The 12,064-nt window shown below is 43.2% G+C and overlaps 1 protein-coding gene across 1 annotated transcript in view; it reads right to left on the bottom strand.

Annotated features, from left to right (window-relative positions):
- The window catches only part of galnt14 (UDP-N-acetyl-alpha-D-galactosamine:polypeptide N-acetylgalactosaminyltransferase 14 (GalNAc-T14)), a 133,237-nt gene that overhangs the window by 108,650 nt on the left and 12,523 nt on the right, over positions 1-12,064 (bottom strand). Inside the window, exon 2 of the mRNA XM_064924681.1 lies at positions 2,263-2,432. Coding sequence (XP_064780753.1) covers positions 2,263-2,432 — 170 coding nt within the window. The remainder of the gene's footprint in view (positions 1-2,262; positions 2,433-12,064) is intronic.

Below are 12,064 nucleotides of genomic sequence, written 5' to 3'. Positions count from 1 at the left end.
TTGTTAACATGTCAGCACATTTTACTTTGACCTGTCCTGTTGTTTGTTAACATGTCAGCACATTTTACTTTGACCTGTCCTGTTGTTTGTTAACATGTCAGCACATTTTACTTTGACCTGTCCTGTTGTTTGTTAACATGTCAGCACATTTTACTTTGACCTGTCCTGTTGTTTGTTAACATGTCAGCACATTTTACTTTGACCTGTCCTGTTGTTTGTTAACATGTCAGCACATTTTACTTTGACCTGTCCTGTTGTTTGTTAACATGTCCTGTTGTTTGTTAACATGTCAGCACATTTTACTTTGACCTGTCCTGTTGTTTGTTAACATGTCAGCACATTTTACTTTGACCTGTCCTGTTGTTTGTTAACATGTCAGCACATTTTACTTTGACCTGTCCTGTTGTTTGTTAACATGTCAGCACATTTTACTTTGACCTGTCCTGTTGTTTGTTAACATTTTTTACTTTGACCCTGTTGTTTGTTAACATGTCAGCACATTTTACTTTGACCTCCTGTTGTTTGTTAACATGTCAGAACATTTTACTTTGACCTGTCCTGTTGTTTGTTAACATGTCAGCACATTTTACTTTGACCTGTCCTGTTGTTTGTTAACATGTCAGCACATTTTACTTTGACCTGTCCTATTGTTTGTTAACATGTCAGCACATTTTACTTTGACCTGTCCTGTTGTTTGTTAACATGTCAGCACATTTGACTTTGACCTGTCCTGTTGTTTGTTAACATGTCAGCACATTTTACTTTGACCTGTCCTGTTGTTTGTTAACATGTCAGCACATTTTACTTTGACCTGTCCTGTTGTTTGTTAACATGTCAGCACATTTTACTTTGACCTGTCCTGTTGTTTGTTAACATGTCAGCACATTTTACTTTGACCTGTCCTGTTGTTTGTTAACATGTCAGCACATTTTACTTTGACCTGTCCTGTTGTTTGTTAACATGTCAGCACATTTTACTTTGACCTGTCCTGTTGTTTGTTAACATGTCAGCACATTTTACTTTGACCTGTCCTGTTGTTTGTTAACATGTCAGCACATTTTACTTTGACCTGTCCTATTGTTTGTTAACATATCAGCACATTTTACTTTGACCTGTCCTGCTGTTTGTTAACATGTCAGCACATTTTACTTCGACCTGTCCTGTTGTTTGTTAACATGTCAGCACATTTTACTTTGATTGGGCGCCATTTATGTTGATCGGAGAAACCTGCATGATGTAAAAGGTGTCTGTCTCATTACATTGTCAAACATTTTATCTCCAGCCTGTAGGCTACAGAAAAGGCCACCCTCTTTCTACCACATCCTCATCTGTTACATGATTTATGTTAGATCATCTTTTTTTGACTAAATGTTGGTGGAGAGCCGCAGTGATGAGTCTCTCCAACAGCACCCTGGAGAGGCGCCCTGGGAATAGACAAGATCAATATTTTGTGTCCCGGCCTATGACAAAGTGGGCACTGCTTATCACCGGGTGTCATAAGCGCTCACCTATAAAGCCCATATGCCATTGGTTGAGAGAAATTGGCATTGTTTTTGGGCAGAATTATGTGAGGTTTTATGGGTTGTTGGAGGTGCGTGTTGGTCAATTTAGCTCAGATAATGCCGCCCTCGTCAATCTGCTGCCACAGGCGGCCACCTAATCCTGCCTTATGAGCGAGCCGGCCCTGGTAGCATACTCTGTGTTCTTTTCATTCTGGTGTAAACCAGTGTAAAATCAGAGGCTTTCTTTGATGGATTCATGTAGGATTAGTTGGTTAATGGTATTTGAGACATCAGCAGTGCAGTGAGGATTTGAATAATATCCACTTTAAGACTAAAGGCCTTAGTCGTATTGGAAGCATACAAATGAAGGCAATGTTATGGGAGCAATGAAGTAGGAGTTTTTTCACACAAACTGCTACAGCGCATGTGGCAATTATCTCTTTCTATGCAGCTTGTAGCTGCCACAACACAGCCTTCCCTCTGACACGTCAACTACCTCTCATCTGCTAAAAAACATGTCCTCCTCCCCAGGAGGAGCAGAGCCACAACGTGGGGAAACAAGCCATCGTTAGCTTACACAGAAGTAGATACATGCAGTCCTGTCACAGCCAGTGATCTGGCATAATATGGGCTATTTAGACGGATATTATTCATCCTCGCAAATGCCTTCTTGCATACTTAAACACACACATGCGTGTACATGAACACACACACACACACATCAATGGGCTATGTAAGTGTACTGTGCTGTGTAGGTTACCTGTAATGTCGTGTGTCTCTGAGAACTCTGTTGCTGGGTATCCTCTCACTCTCTCTTTGGTTGAAGGCATACAGTTTGTAAGGGTCCTGTCCTGGTTTCCATCGCCTGGCGTTAAGGTAGATCTTCTCTTCAAACTCTTCCAGGAGGTCGTCCCATTCTGCCTCCGAGATCTGAAACATAAAAACATTAAACTCATCACACAAACACTGTAGAAACTCAACAACATGCTGGGGTAGAATTCACTTTCAAACATGCAATAAAACCCCAGTTTCCAACTGTGGAAGTTGTGCTGTAAGCTCATGTGCAGGTTTTTGGCTTGTTATGATATTAAATTGTCTACACTGTCATGAATATAACAATTGATGGCAGCATTTTGGCAAGTTCTCATCCTCGCAATAACTCAACATAACAACGACAATTCGACAACCATGGAGACAAACAGGCAGACGATGCACCTCCGCATTTGCTGGTGCAGAATCTGGAGGGCGTATCAATTATAGTCTAATAAAACCAGCCTATTTTGTGAAGCAGCAGCAGCTTGAAATCACCCATAAACCGGAGCCTCATATTTCCTGTTATCATTTTCTCTTTTTTGTTGCTGATGTGCCAGATTCGGCCCCTGCAGCCATTAGGACTGAAGGTAGCCAGAGGTATATGTTCCACTCAGCCTGGATGATGCTGGTGATTAGCAAGCTAGCAGTTTGCTAGTTTCTCCCGATTACAGTTTGAATGGAGTCTACTGAAAAATCCCCAGCACGGGCTCATAAACACACGCACGCACGCAAACACACAAACACTTATCAAACTGCAAGCCCAGAGTAGAGGCAGGCAGGCAGCAGGGGAGGGCTCTGGGTGAAGCTGTCATGTCCCCCATGGCCCGGGGTAACAAAAGGCAGCCGACTTTGTGACTGAAGGATTACAAGGCTCATGAATCACTGCCTGCTGATGCTGAGTGATTAAATCTGATTTCCATGCAATGCAGCGCAGGGGTAATTATTGGTCATTGAGAGAATAATAAAGCCTACTAATATGTTCCCTGGCCAAGGGCTTTTTGCATCAATGCACCAGAAACTTAATCCACCTTCAGGAAGAACCTGCTGGAGGTCGTGGCAAGGAGTTGGCTCTCTGTTTTGCATACAAAACGCAGCAAATTCAATGTAATCTTTTTAAGCAGAATGACATAGCCTAGAGTCCTCAGGCAAAACTCAGGGGAGATGCAGGTAGCCTGAGGGAGCCATTCCAGAATACCATCTTTTATTTCATGGTGCTTTTGTTTGTGGCCTATACACCTGGAACGGAGAATCTGCTCAAGGTCCTGTGGATTCATTATATTTACCAGACTTGTCTCCCGGCGCCATCGTTATGACGCCTAGCCAGCCGTCTCAATGTCTCTTCCCATTACACAAACAGACATTAAATAAATGACCCCCAGAAACAGGAATCATGTAATAACGTCGAAACGCAGCATTATCTTATTGAACACTACAAAACAACTAAAGATCCCATTACTTTCCCTGACATGACTGCTTCCATTTAAATCACAATGGGAAGGGCAGTATTAATTTCATACACAGGTGATGAAATGGTGATGCTATTTATTGCTTGCTCGTAAGAAGGATCATTTCACGAGACAAAGCCATCGAGGAGACGACGCAGTAGATAGGAGGTGATGGGGTTCGAACCGAAATGAGGCGATACAAGCACAAGGGCACTTGGCAATGACCACAGAGGCATAGGGGGGCAGCTCACATCAGCTCCTCTGTCGTAACTGGCCAAGCCCATTATTCCCAGAGGACACTGCTGGCCTGTGACTGTGAGAAGAGAGGGGAGAGAACAGGAAAGAGAAAGGGAGGAAACAAAGGAGAGGAGGAGAACAGGGGAAAGACTAGGGTAAACAAGTTGGGAGATAAGTGGGGCATCCTACCCACATTAGGAGGACAGTAATGAGTCGTTAGGGTCTTTAAAGCCGGCTATCTGTCCGTCCGTGTGGTGGGTCAATTCCCTCGTTAGCATGCTGCAGATATCTTTCACGGCCTTGTCAGTCTGGCGGGAGATGTCATGCTCTGCCACTTTACAAGACTTTCAACAGCATCCTACAAGCCTGTAATAGAGGTGGATAATTGCAGATGTCTGCTTTTTTCATTAGTTAGACCAAATGGCTGGGGGGTGCAAACTGGAAAAATAGAAGATAATATATTTTCATTAAGGCATATCTTTCTGTTATATATTTCCCATAATAAAAGTTGATGTAGTAAAAGGGAGTTATGTGTACAGAATATTTGAGGATGAAATCTGTTTTCTTCATTTATAATGATCTCTACAGAATGAAGTTATCTGAATGCAGACAAATTCAACTCCCCAAAAAGCTTGAGAACAACATTGACACGTCACCAATGAATGTTTTGCCTTCAGAGGTTTTTCTCAGAGTTACGATGGTTGACAGCTGAATCCACAGAGGGAATGCTAAACTGGTGCTCACCTATTCACTTTGTCATCTCCAGCAGTATCAATCTCACCCCATGATGCCACCCACCAATCTGGGCAAAGTGGTTGTGTTTTATTGGCCCAGGCAGCAAACAGAATTCAATTCTAATTGGACAACACAGACAATCTGCCTGCAAATCGATCTGTCACAACAAAGTTGAGCGGCTTGAGCAAATTCCAACAGTCCCTAGCAGCCGACCAAGGATCCATTTCTCAAGAAAGAACCGGGTGTGCCTCAAGAATGGAATTCCCCCGGGCTGCCAGGCAAGGCAAGGCCTCCAGAAATACCCCTGTCTTTGGTGCAGTCATCATCCTGCCTTTGCCTCTCCTCTGTTGTTGAGGCAGGAGCAAGGCAGGCAGCTCAGCCACCAGAGAGCCAGGTTTCATGTGGAGGATACTGCAGCCTAATTGGATGTGATGCCTTGGTGGAGGGAGAGAGGGAAGGAGGGAGTGAGGGAAGGAGGGAACAAGTGAGACAGAGCAGCGCAACATTTCAACCTCCAGCAGTTAGCGGGCTCGCCTGGCTCCCTCCTCAGACAGAGATGTGTGTCCTAATGAGTTGTGGATGACAGAGGGAGCTGTAATGGGATCCTAGCCCCCCCTCAACCCCTCTACTCCTCCCTGGGTCTGGTATGTGTGTTTGTGTATGTCAGTCCTATTTCTACACCCCTGAACTCCACCGCAACCCTTCTTACCCAACAGAGATAACTAAAGGAAAACTAGAACAGGGGGAATCTCTTCATAGTCTGTCTATATAGTCTTGGTGGTACGATAGGAGGTGTACATCCGTATGGCTCCAGTATCAAAGCTATGCAGTAATAATTGCACAGCCAGGTAATGAGATGAACCCTAGCAGCTCATTTACAGATCTCTGTCTGGCTCATCTTATCTCAGATGTGATGTTCAGGACTGCACAGTGCACGCACGCACGACACACACTGACACACCTGACACACACACACACACACAGATATTATTAGGAGTCCACGTGGTGGTATTATTTAGTGCTGGGGGTCATAGCTCATAAAACAGCAGATGATAAAGTACAAATGAGAGCCAAGGCCGAGCTGACAGCCCAGACACCAATAACATTAAGAGGGTGTGGAGAGTCCAGCACAATAACACACATCCTGTCTGGTTGATTAATCCCTGAGACCTACAGGCTCATTCATCATCCTACTGGTCACATTAGGACTAATGCCTCAGCCCTTTACACCACTATCATCATAATGTGTCATCTCTATTGTTTTATTGTTGCGTCTCTGATATCATCAGAGAGATAGAGATATTGAAGTTCCTGGGCATGGTGCATGGTGGGTAAATTATAGATGCGTGTCTGGTCCACTGCAGGAATAGTTTCCACCTGCCCCAGGTACCACAGAAACAGTCAGTCATTATGGCGGGCAGAGGCAGCCCTGACCTATAGAATGTTAACACATCCTCTTGCTGATGACAGCCAATTCCTTTTTCAACTTTCAGGGTTAGTACAATGTGCAGAGGTGATTGCTTAGGGAGGGAAAATTCCCCTTTGTGATGCATTCTCCTCCCTGCATTGGAGGGTAAACAGAAAAATACAGAGACTAGGAGTATGGACAGAAATGTTAATCGCAACACAAAATACAATTCATTGGATGTTTCATACAGTCGGTGTCACCTGAAAGACTCATCTGTATCTGGTGTGTGGGCCAAAGTAATCCTCCTTCTCATAGTCATTGCCTTTATCCTTGCCCTTTGTCGAGGGCCACATTGATTCAAGGTGGAAAAGCTTATACATACATAGAAATAGTATCATTGCATCATCGTCATTCATTTTTCAAATCAGTTTTACTTAATTTGACTTGTTTTTCTGCTTTCCTGAGCTAGTGCTTATTTAGCTTGGTTTCTGCCCAACATTGCAGAGCAAGGGTGTGTCAATATTGGTGACAGGACTATCTTAAAGGAGCACAATCAAGTAAACCAGCACAGTCATCAATTAAGAGCCTGGGGAATGCTATTGCCGCACAACCAAAGATCACTTTCACATCTATCTCTGTCTAATGCTATGTTTATTTTTCAATGGGTACTGTTGGAGTGGTGCCTGGCGCTATACAGGATGGAGAAAACACAGTCAGTCATATGAATCATTGCAGGAGGGTAAGAGGGTGTGATATTGGTCTGGCAGCTGTTATGTGGAATGTGCTGTTTTCTGCGACTGTGTGTGTATGTGTGCGTGTACAAGTATGAGTCGAAAGCATATCTAAATGTGGGAGGTGTGGTCAAGTATAAGTAAATACAGACATATATAGGTCATCCTCCTGAGATCCAGCGAAAAAAAAGGGTTTCAATTATTATAATTGTTTACATCGCGGTGAAACAAATAGTTTTTTACAAAGAAAACGTAATTGTTTATTTCATTTATGTACTTGCATTTTATGTGCACTGTAACGCACATAAGGAATCGATTGATGGTAAATATGAAAAATGTGACCTTACAGTAGATAGGTACAGTTGGTAAACACACAGTTGGCGCATCCACTACAAAGGACATTTATAAACAAGCTCTTTAAATAAGAAAATAAATATTACACTGCTCTGAAAACTCACCAAACTATTCCTGAGATATTTTCTCAATAATAATCCATTTGAAAAGCACAACTTTTCTTCTTATCATATAATATGCTGATTGGGCTGGCAGACATTGTGAAAGATCAGTAAGTTATCCAGGTCACACCCCCAACACATGTGATATCATTGAAAAGCCCAGAATGTCCTGTCAAATGTACAATAGGACGTATCACAGTGGCATGTATGGCCTCAAAGATAAAGACCAAAAACCAATGTCCCTTAGAGTGGACAAAATCAATTACTGGGTCTCTTTGAGTTCTTTTCCCTGAGCAGGCCTCTTTTTTTTATTATCAACACATTATAGCTATATTCACTTATCCATCATACCTTGTACTAAAGCATAATGACATTAAAACATCTAATGTTTCTCTACAAATACTATAAATGGCTCTCAGGCTCATATCTAAAATCCCATGCCAATCAAATGGGTGTGTATAAAGTTGATCATTCACTGGTAATTTTATTTAGCCAGAGTAGCAGTGGAAACTGGCATCTCCAGGGCATAGTGGGTCTAGTTCAAACATGAAGAAGTGGATCTGAAATAATCAACAATAGAATTTGAGCTACACAGCACTGGAACCAATTGTGATTAATCAAAACTCAATCATACTGTATGAGAGCTGAGCCGGCTGATATTTCTATTAACTATTCCCTTTGATTCCAAAAAGAGATTTTCTATTTCATTAAGCTATTTTTTGCTTTCCTGCATTAGGCATCTGGGGTAAGCAACTTCTCCATTTTTGAACTAGCATAAACACAGCAAAATTGTTTATAGAAGAGTTTGCCTCTTGCCTCTTTTGATCACTGATGTACTGGGTTATAGCAGGCCTACTAAAGTTCTGCGTTCTGGTTGACAACTTGTTGACTTTGCCATGATTGGCTGCTGCATGTGGACCACTTAAAATGAATGGAAATTGGATGCATGGATTGTTAATTTCTCACGGAACTACCATACTAAGTGAGTCATTTTTAATTGGTAACCCGGTGGATGACTCCACTCCAGGGTGGGGGTATGTAATGGACCCTATGCTGTATTTCAAGTTTACTAAAGCACGTAATATGCTACCTGAATCTAAGTTTGTTTACTTAATCAAATCTATTCAGGGATTTTCTCCGTCCCCCCTCCCCTAAACTGCTTTCCTTCAATTTTATCACTGAATATGTATGACCCATTGCTACTTATTACTAGGGGGGGGGGGCATTGCAATCATGGCTGCATACATGATCTGCAAGCAAGATATATGCAACATTTTCTCATTTTGCTAAGGTCATGAAATAGAAAAATAAATAAAAATAAAAGAGCATCAAGGTTTCTATGGTTGAAATTGTCCTCCTGTTGCCGTCCGTGCTGCTGCTTCCCGGGTTCCATATTGAATTATAGAGCATGTCTTTCAAGCTGGGGAAACAATAAAGCAACAGAAAATGGCAGGTAACCCTTCCACTCTCCCTCCTCTCTTCCAGTAGGCTTCAGAAGAACATCAGTGGAGAGGTTATCAAAGCGACAGCGGTCAACAGACAGAAAAACGAATAACTGGAACGCTTCCTCTGTGGACACAGATCTGTAAGTGTTATTTTCGTAGCTGGGAAAGAAATTGGCTGAAAGGCAATAAGCTGAATAGCCCCCATATTAACTGAATTCACAGAAATGCACCAGAACCCATGCATCAAGGTGTATAGACATTGTGCACCTCTAAATCTCAAATTCAGGCTGTATTTGAGCAGAGATAAATCGTCTGGGCTTTCATAAGCTGGATAAAGTTAGAAGAAATATCCATATTTATTCTGTCTGAAAGAAGAAACTGTTGATCACATGAAAGTAACATGTTCATATTCAGCAATTGGTAACACTTTTTAACATGGCATAAACTGCAACTTTATTACATGGTTATAAATCTATCCTTAATTATCAGACAAACAACAACAATCCATGAAAGTGGATTTCATTTGAACTTATCATTCTCTATAGAACCTCTTTGAGGTTTGATTCATATATGAGGCCTTCTACATGAATCATCTATGATCTAATTCTGCTTACAGTACAGACACACTATGAAAGCTCAATGTGTACAGATGTCGGATCTTAAAATAGTCCTGCAGCAACAGGAAATGTGAATTATTATGTGGATTATAATGAATGGATATTTTTGTAGGGGTTGATACATTTTTCGTAATGGAAAACCAAGTGTGAAAGATTACAAACTTCAGAAGCCGTTTTTAACCTCAAATACACTACAGGTTTAAAATGTCATGCATTTTCCTGCAACAGGGTGATCAAATTAAGATCCTACATCTGTAGCAGCTAGGGCTGTAGCGGTCACAACATTTTGTTAGCCAGTGATTGTCAAGCAAATAACTGTTGGTCTCACAATAATTGACCGGTAATTAACATAAACACATTTAGCACCTCCTGGCTTCCACACAAGCCACTGATGCAGACCTTTGGAACATCTACATTTTAACAGTCTAATAAATCCATGTAATATAGCCTACACCATCACAATAAATGCATTATTTATTTTAGACAGGTCTAAAGAAGCATGATATGAAGAAAATGTAGTCTATTTCAGAAGAACAGAATAGCATACTGTCATGATGTTGCCCTCTTTGGGTACAGCGAGCACCCCTCCCTCTGCGCCAGCCCTTCTCTATGCACCATCAATGTTTTGATTGTAAAGACATGAACAGCACAATGCTTGAAGCACAGCGAAGAGCTGCTTGCAAATACAGGAAAGTGCTGTTTGAATGAATGCTTATGAGCCTACTGCTGCCTACCACCGCTCAGTCAGACTGCTCTATCAAATGTCAAATCATAGACTTAATTATAATATAATAACACATAGAAATACAAGCCTTACATCATTAATATGGTAAAAAAAATCGATCATTTCAAAAACAAAACGTTTATTCTTTCATTGAAATACGGAACCGTTCCGTCTTTTATCTAATGGGTGGCATCCATAAGTCCAAATATTGCTGTTACATTGAACAATCTTCAATGTTATGTCATAATTATATTAAATTCTGGAAAATTAATTACAGTCTTTGTTTTCGGAAGATGCCACGCCTTGGTCTTAGTATTGTGTGTTTTAGTTTATTAGTTAGTCAGACCAGGGTGTGACATGGGGGTTATGTATTGTTTTTTCGTATTGGGGTTTGTAGTGTTTGGGATTGTAGTTGATTAGGGGTGTGTGTGTGTTATATAGGTTGGCTGCCTGAGGCGGTTCTCAATCAGAGTCAGGTGCTTCTCGTTGCCGCTGATTGGGAACCGTATTTAGGTAGCCTGTATTTCGCTTTGCATTTCGTGGGTGATTGTTCCTGTCTCTGTGCTAGTTTCACCAGTCAGGCTGTATTAGGTTTCGTTCTGTTTGTTGTTTTTTTGTATTTATTAGTTATTCGTGTTAGTTCGTTCATTTTGTCTTTCACTTAATAAACATGAGTAACTTACACGCTGCATTTCGGTCCGACTCTCCTTCAACTAAACAAGAACGCGTTACAGAATCACCCACCACTCTCGGACCGAGCAGCGTGTCAACAGGCAGGAACAGCGTATTCAGGAGCAGCGTGTTAACAGGCAGCGACAGCTGGAGCAGCAAAGGGAGGAGGAATTATTCGGTGAATGGACATGGGAAGACGAACTGGACGGAGAAGGACCCTGGGCTCAGCCAGGTGAATATCGCCGCCCCAAGGAGGAATTAGAAGCGGCTAAAGCGGAGAGGCGCAAATATGAGGAGGCAGCACGGCGACTTGGATGGAAGCCCGAAAAGCAGCCCCAAAAATTTTTTGGGGGGGGGCTATCAGGGAGTATGGCTGCGTCAGGTAGGAGACCTGCGCAATCTCCCTGTGCATACCGGAGGGCTAGAGAGACCGGACAGGCACCGTGTTATGCAGAGGTGCGCACGGTGTCCCCAGTGCGGGTGCATAGCCCGGTGCGGTATATTTCAGCTCCGCGTATCGGCCGGGCTAGACTGAGCGTCGAGCCAAATGCTATGAAGCCGGCTCTACGCATCCGTTCTCCAGTGCGTCTCCTTGGGCCGGTTTTCATGGCATCAGCCTTGCGCTCTGTTTCTCCGGTTCGCCTACATAGCCCAGTGCGGGCTATTTCTCCTCACAGCACTGGCAGGGCAACCGAGAGTATTCAACCAGGTAAGGTTGGGCAGGCTCGGTGCTCAAGAGCTCCAGTGCGCCTGCACGGTCCGGTCTATTCAGAACCACCTCCACACCCCAGCCCTCCAGTAGCAGCTCCCCGCACTAGGCTTCCTGTGCGTGTCCTCGGCCAAATACCACCAGTGCCAGCACCACGCATCAGGCCTACAGTGCGCCTCGCCTGTTCAGCGCAGCCAGCGCTTTCTCCCTCTCCTGCGCTGTCGGAGTCTCCCGTCTGTTCAGCGGTTCTAGAGCCTTCCTCCTCTACAGCGCTGCCGGAGCCTCCTGTCTGTATACAGCAGCCTGAGCTGCTAGTCTGCATGGAGTTGCCAGTCTGCATGGAGCTGCCAATCTGCAAGAAGCCGCCAGAGCTGTCAATCTGCATGAAACAGCCTGAGCCGTCAGTCAGCATGAAGCAGCCAGATCTGCCAGTCAACCAGACTCTTCCAGATCTGCCAGTCAGCCAGACCATTCCAGTCAGCCAGACTCCTCCAGATCTGCCAGTCAACCAGACTCTTCCAGATCTGCTAGTCTGCATGGAGTTGCCAGTCTGCATGGAGCTGCCAATCTG

Source organism: Oncorhynchus masou, chromosome 19 (genome assembly GCF_036934945.1).
Source record: "Oncorhynchus masou masou isolate Uvic2021 chromosome 19, UVic_Omas_1.1, whole genome shotgun sequence".
Taxonomy (NCBI): Eukaryota; Metazoa; Chordata; class Actinopteri; order Salmoniformes; family Salmonidae; genus Oncorhynchus; species Oncorhynchus masou.
This window is presented reverse-complemented; position numbering and strand designations above follow the sequence as displayed.